Consider the following 21,380-nt stretch of genomic DNA (forward strand, 5'->3'; position numbering starts at 1 on the left):
TGACTGATGTCTTGAGATGTTGCTTCAATATATCCACATAATTTTCTTGCTTCATGATGCCATCTAGCGGCCTTTCAGGTTATATCGATATAGGACTCGTTTTACTGTGGATATAGATAATTTTGTACCTGATTCCTCCAGCATCTTCACACGGTCCTTTGCTGTTGTTCTGGGATTGATTTGCACTTTTCGCACCAAAGTACGTTCATCTATAGGAGACAGAACGCGCCTCCATCCTGAGAGATATGACGGCTGCGTGGTCCCATGGTGTTTATACTTGCGTACTATTGTTTGTACAGATGAACGTGGTACCTTCAGGCATTTGGAAATTGCTCTCAAGGATGAACCAGACTTGTGGAGGTCTACAATTGTTTTGTCTGAGGTCTTGGCTGATTTCTTTTCATTTTCCCATGATGTCAAGCAAAGAGGCTGAGTTTGAAGGTAGGCCTTGAAATACATCCACAGGTACACCTCTAATTGACTCAAATGATGTCAAGTAGCCTATCAGAAGCTTCTAATGCCATGACATTTAATGACTTTTTCCAAGCTGTTTAAAGGCACAGCAAACTTTGTATGTAAACTTCTGACCAACTGGAATTGGGATACAGTGAATTGTAGTTGAAATAATCTGTCTGTAACCAATTGTTGGAAAAATGTGTCATGCACAAAGTAGATCCTAACCGAGTCCTAAACGACTTGCCAAAACAAACTAGTTAACAATAAATTTATGGAGTGGTTGAAAAACTAGTTTTAATGACTCTAACATTAAGTGTATGTAAACTTCCGACTTCAACTGTATATTACGGATTGTGTCTCTAAAACATAAACTTTAAATTGAAATGTGGTCTCCAGGTTTTAAATGGACGGTTGGTGAAGTTTCATGTGCTTGATGTAACATATCCTGGAAAAGTTGAGCGATCTTGCAACTAACTTCGAATCAAAAGCAAAATATCTGGAATCTTGACACAGTGGAAAGGGAAAACACCCACCCATTTAAGGGAAGATTTCCCTGATTCATTCTCTACTGATATTGCAGTTTACATATTTATTCCATGACTCTACCATCTCCAGGAGAATCCTTTTTCAAATTATGGGGGGGATTCACATTATTTGGAATGGCAAACCAGATAAAGTTAAACGAGCATATTTATATAACCCATATGAGTTTGTAGGGTTAAAACGACTAAATATTACGGCATTAAAACTCTTAAACTCCCCCATTGTATCTACATCCAAATTGGTTTTCTAGCAAGCTACTAAGAGAGGCCCATCCTGTTTGAGTGGGCTCTTTGCCTTTTTGCATATAAAATCTTCCATTTTCATTGGAATCACAATGGATCCCTGTTTTAAAGTATTACAATTTCATCCTCCAGAAAAGGCAGATCTAATTTTACTGCAAATAATATGGTGTACTGATAGAGGGGGGAAAGAAAACTTGTCAAAAAGGTTTGACAGCAGTACTGTATAAAAATCCTAGTCATTTGGGAAGAGGTTTTTGATGTCCCAATACCTTGGCTTCGGGTCTATGAACTGACAAACAATTGACACAATCGTTTTGTTTCAATTTAAGCTATTACATAAAATACTTGCTACAAAAATAATGCTCAATATATATATATATATATATAAATATGGGACATTGAACAGTCATCCTTGTGCAGACTTTGCCACGAGGAAGCAGAATCACTAGAATATATTTTCTGGTTCTGTCTATTGGTGGCTCACTTTTGGAGTCAGGTCCAGGGATGGTTGTTATGTCATAATATCAGGGACATGGAAACTGTATTGTTAGGAGATCGATGTTTTTTCAGATCAGTCAATAGAAAATATGATTATACTCTTGGGTAAAGTATTTATTTTTTTGGCAATATCGGTAGAAATGTTACAAGGACTCAAAAGACATCGTAAAAATGGAAGGATGTATTGCAAAAGGAAATATAAAAATGCCATTATACTGGGAAAGATGGGTTAATCTGTGGACATTGGAGGGTTGGATTTTCAGAATGAATGGTGGATTGGCCGCTGTGGGTGAAAATCCAGCACTTGAAGGGGATATCAGGAATATATGTATAATTGTTTAAATACAGGTATCGTAGATGTGAGCGAAAATAGCTGTAAGTAGCAGTAGAAGTATTGTTGTCCGTTAGTTTACTCCAAGCAGGGTCGGGGTGGTAGGGTAACATTGCATTTTACAAGTCATTGGAACAAATACAAGAACATAGTTTAAGTTTGTATGTATATGAGCAATATGAGTCTAAAACCACAGAATATTAAACTGGTCATTCAAAAGTTACAATGGTTTGAGCCCATTTTTGCATCTTACACAACCAGGCTAAATAAAACATTATCATCATACAGTATGCTGTATAAAGAGTTTGGCTCACTTTCTATGAATCTAATTTAACTGCACTGTATAAGTATCTGAATATGTAATAGTGTGTAACCCGTGGAAGAGTGGCTGCTGCATGTCCAACAGCTAATGGGGATCCTAATAAACTAAACTATGGATGTAATTGTTTCTCTATGGCTGTGGACACTTCTAGAATCTTCCCCGTGATGACAGAGACCTAATGTGCAGCCATTATCCAATCGTTGCCTCTTTCACCACATGTGCGCAGACACCATTCTGTTGGGAGGCGTGGTAACCGGTGCTTAGGACCATCTTGGTAGCCACATTGTCGTAGATACGGTTGTCGTGGCGAGGCAGGAAGCCCCTCTGCAGCTTGTGCTCCAGGTGCATGTGGTTCTGAGGGGGGAGACCAAGGCACGCTCTGAAAGGGAAAAGGGATACCTAGTCAGTTGCAAAACTGAATGCTTATAACCACAGAGACCAGCACAACATTATTATTGGACAAGAGAGACAGGAAGTTCAGTAACAAACATTACGATTGGTGACAAATCCCTAACAAGACAGGGTGGTAGGTGTTCTGACCTCATGATGTTCTCAATGCAGGCTCTCTGTCTGAAGTAGGCATTGACCAGCGGGGCCCCAGGGGGGACAAGGGGAGCTTTACACATGAAGGAGAGGATAGCCAGGACACTGTGGAAGGACTGGAAGGTCTCTGATCCTTGGGGCCGAACACCTACACGCTGACACAACTCTGTGAGGAGGACCAGGTCCAGGATGATAGGACTGGCTAGCAGAGAGTCCTGGAGAGAGACACCTTTGTTAGAAAAATCAGGTCGAGGTGTGTGTGTGTGTGCGTGAGAGAGAGAGAGAGAGACTCACCTCACAGGTGTTGTGCATTGCGATAGTGTTGGTTCCTCCCATCATGATCTCAGAGGTGTATTCATCCATCGCCCTCTTACTGTCCCCCACATACGGCACATACTTAATCACCACCTACACACACACACACACACACAGCAAGACAACGGAGTCAAGTATTTCTCAAGAAAAACTACAGATACTTTCTGCCCCTTAGTAAAATAAAATGTAGTGCTATTGATATCTACCAGGTATGAAAAAACACACAAAAACACAAACTTACACAGTGGTCAGGTTTCTCCCCTTTGCGGTACAGTATAGGGTTAGAGTTGACCATGTCATCCACCACATTGCTCTTGGAGATCTCCTTGGAGCGGAACTGCTGCGGTGCTGAGAGATTCATACCATCATTGTTGCCAAGGTGATTGTAGCTGACAATGGAGGTGGGCTGTCATGGCAACAGACGGCAACACGTTATTGTACAGTCTGGTATTAACCTAGTGTTTACACACATGAAATTGCCCTTATACCTGGGTAATATCGTTGTAATAACAGTGTTTTAACATGTATAGTAATTTTAGAATAATTTAGTAATTGTATAATTATGTACTTCGTCATTATACAAGTGGAACGGGGACGGTTCATTTAACAGAAGTACGATTAAAGTGAATTAATGGACTGGGTCGACCTCTCACCTTGATCCCAGCACTGATGAGGAAGTCGACCAGGACTGACTTGATCTTTGTCTGACCAGACTTGAAGTCATCTCCTGCTATGAACACATTTCTCTCCACAGCCAGCTCTATCGCCCCAGGGACAAACGTGTTCTGGGGAGAACCGTTAATGTAGGCACAGCCCTCCAGGATACTGGCTACGGCAAACAAAGTAGAGGGAGACACCTCCCCACCTGACTGATAGAGACAGAGAGAGAGTGTAAAAGAGAGAGAGTGTAAAAGAGAGAGAATAGATCTGTCAGATCTCTATCTCTCTACCTGTATGGCAGCCAGGAGATTCTTGGCCGTGTCGTTGACCCCGGCTGTGAGTTCACAGAAACGTTCGGTGTTGGCCGTCCACAAAACGATGACCTTCTCCACACCGCTTGAATGCCGGAAGTCCTGAATGTCTGCTCTGATCTGCTCCACCTGGAGAGAGAGAGAGGAGAATCACTATTCAGACACAGAGACACATAGGGTCTATGGGGTAAGAAATAAGGGGTTTAGGGGACAGGGTATATGAGGCACACACACACACACACACTACTTGCGATTGGGCGTACCTGTTCAGCCATGGTTCCTTTCAGAATATTGTCTGCTCGGCCCGCCTGGTTGGCAGCTATGAATTCTGGGATATAGATGGAGGCTCGGGGTCGGAGGCAGCTCATGTGTGGGCGGAGCTTCTCCTGGAGGGACCAATCAAGGACCTCTGCTCTCTCCATCGCACTGCCCAGGTCCATGGATGAGATGTCCCAGCCTGACACACACACACGCTTTATTTAATTAGTTAGCTAACATTTTACAAACCTAATGTATCTTAAAAGAACCTGTCAGACAGGCCCAAAAGAACATAGAGGACCAGTTAGACTAGAGAACCAGAGTTGTGTATTGTACTTCTGCCTCGAGGGCAGTGCTGAAAAATGGTGCTAGATAAAACTGATAGAGTTAAACAGGAGGTTAAATAACCAGCCTGGCAGACAGACATTCCACATGGATCCTTTTACCTTCACCACAGTGGCCCCTGAAGTATTGATCTAGGGTCAGCATTCCTTCTCTGATTACACACACACACACACACACACACAACTCCTTTACCATCAAAGACGATATCATTAGGGTGCACCATGGGTAGGAGGTCACGGAACGGAATGTTAACTTCTTTTCCATCTGGCCCCGGCCCTAAACACACAGTTGAGGACTGGAAGAGGGAACCGTAGTAGTTGGCTTTCTGGGAAGGGAGAGGTGGGGGTTAGAAAAGGGGGAGAGGGTAATAAAACAGAGACAGAACAAAAATAAATAACAAGTATTGAATAATAACACATTAAATCAGTGGTATTCAAACTTTTTCTACAGGGACTCCTTTTTTCCCCACCAGAATTTCAGCCAACCCCCCCAAAATCTCTGACACAACCTTAATTTACCATTTAGCCTAGTGGTTAGAGCATTGGACTTGTAACCGAAAGGTTGAAAGATTGAATCCCCGAGCTGACATGGTAGAACGCTGTCATTCTGCCCCCGAACAAGGCAGTTAACCCACTGTTCCTAGGCCATCATTGAAAATAAGATTTTGTTCTTAACTGACTTGCCTAGTTAACTTCTCTAGGGTAGGGGGCAGCATTTGGAATTTTGGATGAAAAGCGTGCCCAAATTATACTGCCTTCTACTCAGGCCCAGAAGATAGCATATGCATATAATTAGTAGATTTGGACAGAAAACACTCTAAAGTTTCCAAAACTGTTAAAATAATGTCTGAGTATAACAGAACTGATTTGGCTGGCGAAAACCTGATAAAAATCCATTCAGGAAGTAGGATTTGTTGTTTTCTATTCAATGCCATTACAGTATCCATTGACTTAGGATTCAAATTGCAGTTCCTATATCTTCCACTAGATGTCAGTCTTTAGAAATTGTTTCAGACTTGTATTCTAAAAAAATGAGGGAGGAAGAGCAGTCTAAATGAGTGGACCCTGCCGTGTCACAGAGCTTTTTCATGCGCGCAACCGAGAGAGTGCCTTTGTTTACCTTTTATATTGACGATGTTATTGTCCGGTTGAAATATTATCGATTATTTAGGCTAAAAACAACCTGAGGATTGAATAGAAACATTGTTTGACATATTTCTATTAACTTTTCAGATACAATTGGGATTTTTTTGTCTGCCTGTTGTGATCGTGTTTGAGCCCGTGGATTATAGAAGAACACGAACAAAACAGAGGTTTTTAGATATAAAGAGAGACTTTATCAAACAAAAGGACCATTTATTGAATAAATGAATGTCTTCTGAGTGCAACCGTATGAAGATCATCAAAGGTAAGTGATTAATTTTATCAATATTTCTGACTTGTGTAACTCTTCTACTTGGCTGGTTACTGTTTGTAATGATTTTTCTGCTGGGCTATGTTCTCAAATAATTGTAAGGTATGCTTTCGACGTAAAGCATTTTGAAATCTGACACAGTGGTTGGATTCACAAGAAGTTCATCTTTAAACCTATGTAAAATAGTTGTATATTTTCTGAATTTTTATAATGAGCATTTCTGTATTTGAATTTGGCGCTCTGCAATCTCACTGGATGTTGGCCAGGTGGGACGCTAGCGTCCCAAATACCCTAGAGAGGTTAAATAAAAGGTCAAATAAAATGTAAAAAATAGAAGGTAAATGACTGCCTGTGTTGTAAACATTAGTCTGTCATTCAATATTAATCCCTTAACACTCCACGAAACCCATCATATCAGTGTGTGTGAAGGTGGTCCTGTAGCTCAGTTGGTAGAGCATGGCGCTTGTAACGCCAGGGTAGTGGGTTCGATCCCCGGGACCACCCATACGTAGAATGTATGCACACATGACTGTAAGTCGCTTTGGATAAAAGCGTCTGCTAAATGGCATATATTATTATTATTATTATTATTACTGTATTAGGGGTATAATGAGGCTCTGCATCAGGGGAGAGACATGTCTTTGGAAAATAGGCCAAAAAACTGTTACAAAGTAGGATCAACGAGACACACACACCACCTTACCTGTTCTCCAGTTTTGGTTCTCCAGGTGAGTCCCAGTCTGTTGGCCAGGACAGCAGCGGTGACGGTGGTCCCATTGTTTCCTCCCCAGCCAACTAGCATCACCCCCAGCCTGGGGACATGTCGCTCAGTACGGAACTCAAGCTCACTAACAGAGGGGGTCACCTGGAGGGGTGGAGTCGAGCGAGTTACACAGTTAGAAATTAGATAGGTGATGCTGGTGTGTGTGTGTGTGTGTGTGTGAGACTTACTGTGAGTGTGTCTCCATCCCTGCGTACAGCAGAAGTATGGTAGCAGTATTGAGCCTCGATGTGTGTATCTGTGTACTTCACATTGGGATTGTTGATACGAATGTTCTCAGTCATGACTGCAGGCTTGAGAGAGTGACAGAGGCAGAGAGACAAAAAGAAAGTGATAGAGATTGTAACAGGAGAGTTAGGGGAGATATTAAGACAGTTAGCCTAGGTGTTTTGGCTTCATTTATGTATTTGAATAACTTAATTTCCACAAATAGAGCAATTTTTTTTTTTTACAAATAAAAATAACTATAGACTTAATAAATTGATACGGTAGCTAACGATGCAAATAAAAAAAGTTAGCTAGCTCGCTTAACATAGTTTGACCATATTGACAATCTACATTAATAAGTTTAGAGGCTAATTGTCAAAAGCGTATTTGTCATCTTTTGATTGTAAAGATGAAACATCAGTGGTGAAACGTCACAACTGGAGTAACAACATTCTCTCCGAAATTCTCACTTCAATTACGACTTGGAGGGTCGTTCAAGTGAAACGTCTCAGTCGGAACTCCGCACTTCCGATAGTGCCACGAGCCACGACTGTAGAGTTAGCAACAATAGTCGAATCAAAGGTTCGCCTGCAAAATAAAAGTCCTGCATTGAAACTGATGCAAACCGATAAATAGTGGAATCATGCCACAATTGGACTGGATAATGGTGAAAATGGTTGGAATGACAATAATTAATTAATTTTAGAATATACAGCAAAATCAGTTGAAATCACGCTGTGGATGTAGGCCCAATAGACTTCAGAATTGCATTGGGGCTTCAAATCAAAATGTATTTGTCTCATGCGCCGAATTGAACAGGTGTAGATAAACCTTACAGTGAAAAGCTTACTTACAAGCCCTTAACCAACCAGTGTTAAGAAAATACCTTTAAAAAAGTAAGAGATTAGCATAAATAATTAGACATCACAGTAAATAATAATAGCGTGGCTATATACAGGGGGTACCGATACAGAGTCAATGTGCAGAGGCACCAGTGTCGAGGTGATTATGTACATGTAGGTAGAGTTATTAAAGTGTCTACGTGTAGATAATAACAGAGAGTAGCAGCAGAGTGGCAGGGTGGGGGGGCAATAGTCTGGGTAGCCCTTTGATTAGCTGTTCAGGAGTCTTATGGCTTGGGGTAGAAGATGTTTAGAAGCCTCTTGGACCTAGACTTGGCGCTCCAGTACTGCTTGCCGTGCAGTAGCAGAGAGAACAGTCTATGATTAGGGTGGCTGGAGTCTTTCCCAATTTTTAGGGCCTTCCTCTGACACCTCCTGGTATAGAGGTCCTGGATGGCAGGAAGCTTGGCCCCGGTGATGTACTGGGCCATACGCACTACCCTCTGTAGTGCCTTGCAGTCAAAGGCCGAGCAGTTGCCATACCAGGCAGGGATGCAACCCGTCAGGATGCTTTCGAAGGTGCAGCTGTAAAACCTTTTGAGGATCTGAGGACTCATGCCAAATCGTTTCAGTCTCAGGGGGAATAGGTTTTGTCATGCCCTCTTCACAACTGTCTTGGTGTGCTTGGACCATCTTAGTTTGTTGGTGATGTGGAGGCCAAGGAACTTGAAGCTCTCAACCTGCTCCACTACAGCCCCGTCAATGAGAATGGGGCGTGCTCGGTCCTCCTTTCCCTGCAGTCCACAATCATCTCCTTTGTCTTGATCACATTGAGGGAGAGGTTGTTGTCCTTGCACCACATGGTCAGGTCTTTGACCTCCTTCCTATAGGTCGTCTCATCATTGTCGGTGATCAGGCCTACCACTGTTGTGTTATTGGGTAACTTAATGATGGTGTTGGAGTCGTGCCTGGCCGTGTAGTCATGAGGGAAAAGGGAGTACTGGAAGGGACTGAGCACGCACACGAGGGGCCCCCATTTTGAGGATCAGCGTGGCGGATGTGTTGTTACCTACCCTTACCACCTGGGGGCGGCCCATCAGGAATTCCAGGATCTAGTTTCAGAGGGAGGTGTTTAGTCCCAGGGTCCTTGGCTTATTGATGAGCTTTGAGGGCACTATGGTGTTGAACGCTGAGCTGTAGTCAATGAATAGCATTCTCACATAGGTGTTCCTTTTGTCCAGGTGGGAAAGGGCAGTGTGGAGTGCAATAGAGATTGCATCATCTGTGGAACTGTTGGTGCGGTATGCAAATTGGAGTGGGTCTAGGGTTTCTGGGATAATGGTGTTGATGTGAGAGTTTTTGGCCCTACTTACTGTATATTAGAAATGGCTGCCTAAATTGTTAAAAATACAATTCTGAAAAATGTAACAGACAATGGATGAAGATATAAAACTTTGTAGCCTACTGGCACAAACAAATAATGAGTGGAGATCGGGCATTTGTTGGAATTCAGGTATTCAAGTTTGTCCGAACACTGTCAAAATTGTCAAATTCCCCGCATAATCACTTTTCCCACCTGGCTCTAGATTACACCCCATCTATAGCCTACATAGGTCTCATCAAGAGGTTCTGATCTCTTGGCCTAACGGTTAAAGTGGTTGTTTGACAGTCGCTGTGTCCGAGGTGAAGTTGGTGACAGATGTGGGAATGACACCCTCGCAGAGGCATGTAGATGTGACCAACTGGGTACATACATCAGTTAAATGTCTATTTTTGATTAACATTTGGTAGAGTTGTCAACGAACATGAAATCACTAGAACATTTCACATGACATTGAATTTAGGTATTAAATAAAAGTTGAAAAATCCCTTACATTGATGCCTAATTGCAAATGCAATGCAATCCAATCCAGTTTTCCACATTGATTCAACATCATAACATTTATTTTTGTTGAAATTAGTGGGGGAAAAAATGTTGATTCAACCAGTTTTTGCCCAGTGGGGAGGAACTTCCTATAGAGCATTGGATCCCCCAAAAGAGGTACTAAGACCCCTGGGGGTACTTGAGAAGACTCGAGACCATAGGCATACTGGTCAAATGCACATGAGGGGGGGTACTTCAGGGGTTCTCCCCCAGGCAGAGCAAAATTCAGTTGGTGGTTTGGAAACTGAAAAAGGTTGGGAATCACTGGTATAGAGAGGAGTGGGGACAACTCTCAGGAAGTAATATAGCAACCTTAAACAATAACTAGCCACCTTGTCAAGAGGTTCGGATCTCTTGGCGTAGCAGTTTAATTAATGGTATTGGCTTACTAGTCGCTGGGTCAGGGTTCGAATGCGGGTTCGGGCTACCCCCAAAATCGCCTGAGATGCAAAAAAACTAATTGTATTGCTTTGAGTCTATTTCAGCCATTACTGGAGTGTGTTTGACAGGTCATTACTAAACGTTAACGGGGAAAAACTAATGGCACAAGCAAGATTGCTTTCATTTTACGCTAGCGACTCGAACCCAATCGATCCAGTGACAATAGGCTACAGGAAACACAAAGGAAATCGATGGCTGAGAAGGAGAAACCCTCGGCTGGTCAGACTTGACAAGCGAGTTGATGCTTATACACTGTATAGCATTACCGTTAGATTGTGAATGCATGACATTGAGTTTCAGGCTAATCGGTGACACCTACTGTAGCCTACAAAACACAATTCTCAAGAGTAGCCTGTGTATGCACAGATATTAGCATCGTAGCTCCTATTGCGGAACCTTGACAGTGGGAATTGACTTTAGTAGTAAAAAAAAATAAAAAAAAGCCTAGTACGCACTTAAAGCCTGCGCACTTTGGTCTACTTACCGTGTAATACGTTGGAGTCAGGAGATGGAATGTTCTCTTCTAAACAACAATAATAGGTTACGGACGGTTCTTCGTTGATTTGATAGCTTGCTTGTTTAGATTTTTTTCTGTTATATTTAATCTAATAGCCTAGTAAATCGCTCGTTCTCATGCGCAGCCCGACCTCTTCAATTCGTCAAGTGAGCCGAAGTGAAATTAAGGTGTGATGCAGCAATATTGCCATTGCGAGTGCATGAGGATATCCCTTAGAGCCCTGTTCATTTATAGATAGCGTAGAGCCGGAATGGCTACTTATAGGCAGAGGAGTGTCTATGCAAAATCCCAGACATTTACATATACTGTTGAAGTTGGAAGCTTACATACACTTTAGCCAAGTAAATTTAAACTCCGTTTTCACAATTCCTGGCATTTAATCCTCGGAAAAAAAATCATTTTTTTAGGTCAGTTAGGATCACCACTTTATTTTAAGAATGTGAAATGTCAGAAAATTGTAGAGAGAATGATTTATTTCAGCTTTTATTTCTTTCATCACATTCCCAGTGGGTCGGAAGTTGACATACACTCAATTAGTATTTGGTAGCATTGCCTTTAAATTTATTAACTTGTGTCAAACGTTTCAGATAGCCTTCCACAAGCTTCCCCCAATAAGTTGGGTGAATTTTGGCCCATATTTCCTGACAGAGCTGGTGTAACTGAGTCAGGCTTGTAGGCCTCCTTGCCCGCACATGCTTTTTCAGTGCTGCCCACAAATGTTCTATAGAATTGAGGTCAGGGCTTTGTGATGGCCACTCCAATACCTTGACTGTGGTGTCCTTAAGCCATTTTGTCACAACTTTGGAAGTATGCTTGGGGTCATTGTCCATTTGGAAGACCCATTTGCGACCAAGCTTTAACTTCCTGACTGATTTCTTGAGATGTTGCTTCAATATATCCACATTATTTTCCATCCTCATGATGCCATCTATTTTGTGAAGTGCACCAGTCCCACCTGCAGCAAAGCACCCCCACAACATGATGCTGCCTTCCCTGTGCTTCACGGTTGGGATGGTGTTCTCCGGCTTGCAAGCCCCCCTTTTTCCTCCATACATAACAATGGTCATTATGGCCAAACAGTTCTATTTTTGTTTTATCAGATCCGAAGACATTTCTCCAAAAGGTACGATCTTTGTCCCCATGTGCAGTTACAAACCGTGGTCCGGCTTTTTTATGGCGGTTTTGGAGCAGTGGCTTCTTCCTTGCTGAGCAGCCTTTCAGGTTATGTTGATATAGAACTCGTTTGACTGTGAATATAGATACTTTTGTACCTGTTTCCTCCAGCATCTTCACAAGGTCCTTTGCTGTTGTTCTGGGATTGATTTGCACTTTTCGCACCAAAGTACGCTCATCTCTAGGAGACAGAACGCGTCTCCTTCCCGAGCCGTATGATAGCTGTGTGGTACCATGGTGGTTATACTTGAGTACTATTGTTTGTACAGATGAACGTGGTACCTTCAGGTGTTTGGAAATTGCTCCCAAGGATGAACCAGACTTGTGGAGGTCTTCAATTTTTTGTCTGAGGTCTTGGCTGATTTCTTTTAATTTTCCCATGATGTCAAGCAAAGCGACACTGAGTTTGAAGGTAGGCCTTGAAATACATCCACAGGTACACCTCCAATTGACTCAAATTATGTCAATTAGCCTATCAGAAGCCAAAATTCCTCCACAGAGATGTCAGAGACAGATCAACAACTACAGGAAGCATTTGGTTTCACTCATTGCAGCTAAAGGTGGCACAACCAGTTATTGAGTGTAAGGGGGATTGGGTGTTAGACAACTTTGTGAATTAAATAAATAATATAAGTATACATTTTTTGTAAACTCAGGTTCCATTTATCTAATATTAGGTATTGATTGAAGATCTGATAACTTTCAGTAAAAAAATATGCACAAATAGAGAAAATCAGAAAGGGGACAAATATTGTATATCCTGATGCCTTGTCACCTTACCCCTATACATATCTACTTCTATCACTCCAGTATCCCTGCACATTGTAAATATGGTACTGGAACTGACTGACCCTGTATATATCTGGTATGCTTACTTACTTTATAGTGTTCTTATTTCTATTTCTCGTGTGTTTTTTTGTACTACCTTATGTTATTATTAGTATTACATTGCTATTGATTACTGCTTTGTTGGGTTTAGAGCTTGCAAGAAAGACATTTCACTGTACTTGTGCACGTGCCATTAAAACTTAACTGAAACATTGTAGACCACACTCCTGGTGTAGCGTTCCATTACTCTATAGTTTTTTTTTTTTTAACTTATAGACTGAGATATTTTTGTATTTTATGACATTAAAGACTTGTGGTATGCTATGTGTGCCTCTCCCTAATGTCAATATGCTTTGTCTACTGCTGTTTAGGTTAGTTATTTTTGTTTTATTTCACTGTAGAGCCCCCAGCCCTGCCCAACATGTCTTAGATAGCTCTTTTGTCCCACACCCCACACATGCGGAGACCTCACCTGGCTTAACTGGTGCCTCCAGAGACACAAACGCTCTCATTGTCACTCAATGCCTCGGTTTACCTCAACTCTACTCACATCCTACCATACCCTTGTCTGTACATTATGCCCTGAATCTAATCTACCATGCTCAGAAATCTTCTCCTTTTATTCTCTGTTCCCAACACACTAGATGACCAGTTCTTATAGCTTTTAGCCATACCCTTATCCTACTCCTCCTCTGTTCCTCTGGTGATGTAGAGGTTAATCAAGGCCCTGTTAGCTCCAGCATCACACCTATTCCCCAGCTCTCATTTGTTGACTTCTGTAACCGTAAAAGCCTTGGCTTCATGCATGTCAACATCAGATGCCTCCTATCTACGTTTGTTTTATTCACTGCTTTAGCACACTCTGCCAAACCTGATGTCTTAGCCGTGTCTGAATCCACCAAAAAGGCCACCAAAAATTCATAAATTTCCATCCCAAACTACAACATTTTCTGACAAGATAGAACTGCCAAAGGGGGCGGAGTTGCAATCTACTGCAGAGATACCTGGATAGTATGACAGAACTCTGTAGGCTCTGTGCCCAAACACTTCGAGCCTCTACTTATAATAATCCACCTTTCCAGAAATAAGTCTCTCACCGTTGCCGCTTGTTATAGACCCCCATCAGACCCCAGCTGTGCCCTGGACACCATATGTGAATTGATTGTCCCCCATCTATCTTCAGAGTTCGTACTGTTAGGTGACCTAAACTGGGATATGCTTAACACCCCGGCCATCCTACAATCTAAGCTAGATGCCCTCAATCTCACACAAATTATCAAGGAACCTACCAGGTACAACCCTAAATCCGGAACCATGGGCACCCTCATAGATATCATCCTGACCAGCTTGCCTTCTAAATACACCTTGGCTGTCTTCAACCAGGATCTCAGCGATCACTGCCTCATTGCCTGCATCCGTAATGGGTCCGCGTTCAAACGACCACCCCTCATCACTGTCAAATGCTCCGTAAAATACTTCAGCGAGCAGGCCTTTCTAATCGACCTGGCCCGGGTATTGACCTCATCCCATCAGTAGAGGTTGCCTGGTTGTCCTTTAAAAGTGCTTTCCTCACCATCTTAAATAAGCATACCCCATTCCAAAAATGTACAACTAAGAACAGATATAGCCCTTGGTTCACCCCAGACTTGACTGCCCTTGACCAGCACAAAAACATCATGTGGCGTAATGCATTAGCATCAAATAGCCTCTGCGATATGCAACTTTTCAGGGAAGTCAGGAACCAATATACACAGTCAGTTAGGAAAGCTAAGGCTAGCTTTTTCAAATGGAAATTTGCATCCTGTAGCACTAATTACAAACAGTTTTGGGACACTATAAAGTCCATGGAGATTAAGAGCACCTCCTCCCAGCTTCTAGGAAACACCGATAAATCTACAATAATCGATCATTTCAATAAGCATTTTTCTACGGCTGGCCATGCTTTCCACCTGGCTCTCAGTATCCCGACCAACAGCTCTGTACCCCCCGCAGAAACTTGCCCAAGTCCTCCCCTCTTCTCCTTCATCCAAATCCAGACAGCTGATGTTCTGAAAGAGCTGCAAAATCTGGACCCCTGCAAATCTGCTGGACTAGACAATCTGGACCTCTTTTTCTAAAATGATCTGCTGCAATTGTTGCAACCCCTATTACTAGCCTGTTCAACCTCTCTTTCGTATCGTCTGAGATCCTCAAAGATTTGAAAGCTGCTGCGGTCATCCCCCTCTTCAGAGATGGAGATGCATGGAGATACTCTAGACACAAACTGTTATAGCCCTATATCCATCCTGCCCTGCCTTTCTAAAATCTTTGAAAGCCAAGTTAACAAACAGATCACCGACCATTTCGAATCCCACTGTACCTTCTCCACTATACAATCTGGTTTCCGAGCTAGTCTTGGGTGCACCTCAGCCACGCTCAAGGTCCTAAACAATATCATAACCGCCATCGATAAAATCAATCTCCGCATTCTTATTGTCCGACTCGATAGCCTTGGTTTCTCAAATGACTGCCTCGCCTGGTTCACCAACTACTTCTCAGATTGAGTTCAGTGTGTAAAATCGGAGGGCCTGTTGTCCGGACCTCTGGCAGTCCCTATGGGGTGCCACAGGGTTCAATTCTCGGGCCGACTCTTTTCTCTGCATATAACAATGATGTTGCTCTTGCTGCTGGTGATTCTCTGATCCACCTCTACGCAGATGACACCATTCTGTATATATCTGGCCCTTCTTTGGACATTGTGTTAACAAACCTCCAAACGAGCTTCAATGCCATACAACACTCATTCCGTGGCCTCCAACTGCTTATAAATGGTAGTAAAATTATATACATGCTCTTCAACCGATTGCTGCCCGCAAATGCCCGCACGACTAGCATCTCTACTCTGGACGGTTCTGACTTAGAATATGTGGACAACTACAAATACCTAGGTGTCTGGTTAGAATAAACTCTCCTTCCAGACTCATATTAAGCATCTCCAATCCAAATCTAAATCTAGAATTTGCTTCCTATTTCGCAACAAAGCCTCCTTCACTCATGCTGCCAAACATACCCTCGTAAAACTGACTATCCTACCGGTCTTTGACTTCGGCGATGTCATTTACAAAATTAGCCTCCAACACTCTACTCAGCAAACTGGATGTAGTCTATCACAGTGGCATCTGTTTTGTCACCAAAGCCCCATATACTACCCACCACTGCGACCTGTATGCTCTCGTTGGCTGGCCCTTGCTATAAATTCATTGGCTCCACTGGCTCCAGGTCTTTGCTAGGTAAAGCCCTGCCTCAGCTCAGCTTACTGGTCACCATAGCAACACCCACCCGTAGCACGTGCTCCAGCAGGTCTATTTCACTAGTCATCCCCAAAGCCAACACCTCCTTTGGCCGCCTTTCCTTCCAGTTATCTGCTGCTAATGACTTGAACGAATGGCAAAAATCACTGAAGCTGGAGACTCATATCTCCCTCTCTAACTTTAAGCATAAGCTGTCAGAGCAGCTTACCGATTACTGTATCTGTACACAGCCCATCTGTAAATAGCACACCCAACTACCTCATCCCCGTATTTTTTTGCTATTTTGCCTCCCAGTATCTCTACTTGCACATCATCATCTGCACATCTATCACTCCAGTGTTAATGCTAAATTGTTATTATTTTGCCTCTATGGCCTATTTACTGCCTTACCTCCCTAATCTTACTACATTTGCACGCACTGTACATATAATTTTCTATTGTGTTATTGACTGTATGTTTGTTTATTCCATGTGTAACTCTGTGTTGTTGTTTTTGTCGCACTGCTTTTCTTTATATTGGCCAGGTCGCAGTTGTAAATGAGATCTTGTTCTCAACTAGCCTACCTGGTTAAATAAAGGTGAAATGAAATCAAATTAAAAATGTACCATTTGATATTTCTATTCTTTTTGCAAAACTGTAATAAATCGGATCACTTTTAAATGGATACGAAACCGTAGTCCTCATTTTTCGGAGAAGCTAAAATTCTTTGTATTATTATTTGTTTAATGGTCTAATGGTAAAGGTTATTCGCACTACACATTCCACATGCTTGGCCTATAATTGTGCCGCTCTGAGCTAAGGTCAACTCAATCCTTTAATGCTAGGACATAAGATATTAGATGTTTTGTCTCTTAGTCTCTTAATAGTATTCAGTGGTGATGCAAGGCTCGCTACCTTGGATAGATACGTTGGCAATGCTTATGGGCCTATAGCATTCACATAATAACGAAATCAGATTAATGAATGTACTCTGAACAAAAATATAAATGCAACATATAAAGTGTTGGTCCCATGTTTTATGAGCTGAAACAAAATATCCCAGAAATCTGTCATACACACAACATATTGTGCACAAATGTGTTTACATCACTGTTAGTGATAATTTCTCCAGAGCTGTTGCCAGAGTATTGAATGTTCATTTCTCTACCATAAGCTGCCTCCAACGTCGTTTTAGAGAATTTGGCCGTACGTCAGCCCAGTACTTCCACAGCAACGCCACATCCTGCTTCTTCACCTGCAGGATTGTCTGAGACCAGCCACCCTGACAGCTGATGAAACTGTGGGTTTGCACAATCAAAACATTTCCACACAAACTGTCAGAAACCATCTCAGGGAAGCTCATCTACATGCTCGTCGTCCTCACCAGGGTCTTGACCTGACTGCAGTTCAGCGTTGTAACCGACTTCAGTGGGCAAATGCTCACCTTCGATGGCCACTGGCACGGTGGAGAAGGTGGCTCTTCACAGAAGAATCACGGTTTGATATGCAGACATTGTGTATATCGTCGTATGGGTGGGCGGTTTACTGATGTCAACGTTTTGAACAGAGTGCCCCATGGTGGTTGTGGGGTTATGGTATGGCAACGCATAAGCTATGGACAACGAACACAGTTGCAAGATACCTTGACGAGATCCTGAGGCCCATTGTTGTGCAATTCATCTGCCGCCATCACCTCATGTTTCAGCATGGCCCCATGTCGCAAGGATCTGTACACAATTCCTGGAAGCTGAAAATGTCCCAGTTCTTCCATGGCCTGCACACTCACAAGACATGTCACCCATTGAGCATGTTTGACATTTTCTGGATGTATGTGTACGACAGCATGTTCCAGTTCCTGACAATATTCAGCAACTTCGCACAACCATTGAAGTGGAGCGGGACATCATTCCACAAGGCCACAATCAACAGCCTGATCAACTCTATGCGAAGGAGATGTTGTGCTGCATTATGTAAATGGTGGTCACACCATATGCTGACTGGTTTTCTGATCCACGCCCCTACCTTTTATCTTAAGGTATCTGTGACCAACGGATGCATATCTGTATTCCCAGAAATGTGAAATCCATAGATTAGTGCCTAAATAATTCATTTCAATTGACTGATTTCCTTTTTTGAACTGTAACTCAGTAAAATCTTTTAAATTGTTGCATGTCGCTTTTATATTTCTGTTCAGTGTAGTTTATTATATTCAACATAATTCCAACCAACCTACACACGCACACACACACACACACACACACACACACACACACACACACACACACACACACACACACACACACACACACACACACACACACACACACACACACACACACACACACACACACACACACACACACACACACACACACACACACACGGTCCACGTCCACCACAGTCCATCCTGTGTGCAAACTAGACAAACCAGTCACCTCCCTACTGCCTCTCAACCACACCCTGACAACATGTGGTCTGACCACACGCTCTGTCCTTCACTCACCTTCGCTAACCACACTCATATGATAATGAGTAACCTCCCTAAAAATGTCTAGGCTGTAGCTCAGTGGGCTAACATAGAGCCTCTTCACACTTACTACAAATTCAATAAATCAAGTCTCAAATATTAGGAACATGTCTGTGCATTTCAGCTGTTTAAAAAACTATTACCATTTATACTGTGGGTGTCACAATCGTTTAAAGATGGATTGGACCAAGGTGCTGCGTGGTAGGCGTACATTTTACTGTTATTAAATGACACTGGAGAAAAAAAAATATGACCGTACCGCTACATGCAGTGCAGAAAGCAACCACACACAAACAAGATCCCACAAACTAAAGGGGGAAAAAGGCTGCCTAAGTATGATCCCCATTCAGAGACAATGATAGACAGCTGCCTCTGATTGAGAACCACACCCGGCCAAACACAAAGAAATAGAAAACATAGAAACAAAGAAACTAGAATGCCCACCCTAGTCACACCCTGGCCTAACCAAAATAGAGAATAAAATCCACTCTATGGCCAGGGCGTGACAATCAGCTAGAGTGTGTGGTGCAGAGATCATCCACTAGATTCAGCTGTGGGCCAATTTTTTCTTGAGCGGATGGTTGGGGGGCCTGAACATAATTACAAATAATTGGAATTTACCTCAAGAAGCCCAAACATATATAATATTAGAATAAAAATGTCATAATTTCAAACCTTGCTTACATTTGTTTATGATCACGTGGACATACTTGGGAACAGTTTCCCAAATTCAAATAACTTGAAGTTGATTTTCTGGTGTTTTTACAGTTTTAAATATCCAACAATGAACATTTAAAAAATATTTATTTTTTTCTGCTCAGAACTTAGGGGGCCAAATAAAACCCTGGTGTAGACCTTTGCATCTGTAAGTAAAATGATACTCATAAGGTTATCTGATCCTAGATCTGTGCCTGAGGGCAGACAGGAAATATAGCATAGTGTAGTCAAAGTCGACATTAGTTAAAGGTCATTAGTTAAAGGGCACAAGTTGGGAGAAAATACAAAAATAGCCTAACGTTTATTAGTATGCAACCAGAGTAGGCTATTGAAACCACGGCCCATGGTCTTTTTCAAGTGGCTCAGCATAGGGAGAGAGAGCAGCTGGGAAAAAGGTAGTATCTTCTGTCCAGGACAAAGAGGACTGGATGAGAGAGAAAAGAGAAAGTAAATCAGCAGAAACAGACTGGCTTCCAGAACAGTTCAATTACAATAATTTAAAACACATACCCATGCAACAACAGAGGAGCAACCAAGCAACAAACACCAACACACACCAACACACACACACACACACACACACACACACACACACACACACACACACACACACACACACACACACACACACACACACACACACACACACACACACACACACACACACACACACACACACACACACACACACAGAGCAGCCTCTCACAGCCTCTCATTGGGCACAAGTCTTTACGTTGTGCGATCTGATTGGTTTGTTCATACCATATAGTGTCCATTGGTTCCAGTCTAAGCAGTTTGACCACAGTGGAAGGCTAGCAACAATCTGTATTATTCAGATCCCTATGAAATGACACCATACAGTAGATACACTACATGACCAAAAGTATGTTGACGCCTGCTGGTCAAACATCTCATTCCAAAATCATGGGCATTAATATGGAGTTGGTGCTGCCATAACAGCCTCAACTCTTCTGGGAAGGCTTTCCACTAGATGTTGGAGCATTGCTGCGGGGACTTGCTTCCATTCAGCCACAAGAGCATGTGTGAGGTCGGGCACTGATGTTGGGTGATTAGGCCTGGCTCGCAGTCAGCGTTCTAATTCATCCCAAAGGTGTTCGATGGGGTTAAAGTCAGGGCTTTGTGCAGGCCAGTCAAGTTTTTCCACACCGATCTCGACAAACCATTTATGTATGGACCTCGCTTTGTGCATGGTGGTATTGTCATGTTGAAATAGGAAAGGGCTTCCCTCAAACTTTTGCCACAAAGTTGGAAGCACAGAATCGTCTAGAATGTCATTGTATGCTGTAGTGTTAAGATTTCCCTTCACTGGATCAAAGTGCCTAGTCCAAACCATAAAAAACAGCCCTAGACCATTATTCCTCCTCCACCAAATTTTACAGTTGGCACTCTGCATTCGGCAGGTAGCGTTCTTCTGGCATCCGCCAAACCCAGATTCGTCCGTCGGACTGCCAGATGGTGAAACGTGATTCATCAATCCAGATAATGCATTTCCACTGTTCCAGAGACCAATGGTAGCGAGCTTTACACCACTCCAACTGACGCTTGGCATTGCACATGGTGATTTTAGGCTTGTGTGCGGCTGCTCGGCCATGGAAACCCATTTCATGAAGCTCTCGACGAACAGTTCTTGTGCTGATGTTGCTTCCAGAGGCAAGTTTTGCAACCGAGGACCAACGATGTTTACGTGCTACGTGTTTCAGCACTCGGCTGTTCTGTTCTGTGAGCTTGTGTGGCCTACCACTTCACTGCTGAACTGTTGTTACTCCTAGACGTTTCTACTTCACAATAACAGCACTTACAGTTGACTGGGGCTGTTCTAGCAGGGCTGAAATTTGACAAACTGACTTGTTGGAAAGGTGGCTTCCTATGATGGTATCACATTAAAAGCCACTGAGA

General features: G+C 42.7%; 1 protein-coding gene across 1 annotated transcript; it reads right to left on the minus strand.

The window, feature by feature from the left end:
* Window positions 1–1,838: 1,838 nt before the first annotated feature.
* On the minus strand, window positions 1,839–11,184 carry LOC118363870 (inositol-3-phosphate synthase 1-A-like). Its single transcript, XM_035745156.2, has 11 exons — window positions 10,917–11,184; window positions 7,189–7,311; window positions 6,941–7,102; window positions 5,017–5,149; window positions 4,485–4,678; window positions 4,201–4,350; window positions 3,904–4,119; window positions 3,492–3,656; window positions 3,230–3,343; window positions 2,933–3,150; window positions 1,839–2,771 (listed from the first exon to the last, which is right to left on the minus strand). Exons 2-11 carry the CDS (start codon window positions 7,300–7,302, stop codon window positions 2,582–2,584), a joined length of 1,656 nt encoding a protein of 551 aa, XP_035601049.1. The 5' UTR covers window positions 7,303–7,311; window positions 10,917–11,184; the 3' UTR covers window positions 1,839–2,581.
* Between the last annotated feature and the right edge of the window lie 10,196 nt (window positions 11,185–21,380).

The sequence above is a fragment of the Oncorhynchus keta genome, chromosome 30 (assembly GCF_023373465.1).
Source record: "Oncorhynchus keta strain PuntledgeMale-10-30-2019 chromosome 30, Oket_V2, whole genome shotgun sequence".
In the NCBI taxonomy this organism is placed as follows: Eukaryota; Metazoa; Chordata; class Actinopteri; order Salmoniformes; family Salmonidae; genus Oncorhynchus; species Oncorhynchus keta.

Bases quoted from the DNA above. Each gene is read 5' to 3' on its own strand.
- LOC118363870 (XM_035745156.2), bottom strand. From the start codon at position 7,302: ATGACTGAGAACATTCGTATCAACAATCCCAATGTGAAGTACACAGAT. The intron at 3,344-3,491 runs GTAAGTTTGTGT...GTGTGTGTGTAG, and splicing joins GGGAGAAACCTGACCACTGT to GTGGTGATTAAGTATGTGCC. The intron at 3,151-3,229 runs GTGAGTCTCTCT...GTCTCTCTCCAG, and splicing joins CAATGCACAACACCTGTGAG to GACTCTCTGCTAGCCAGTCC.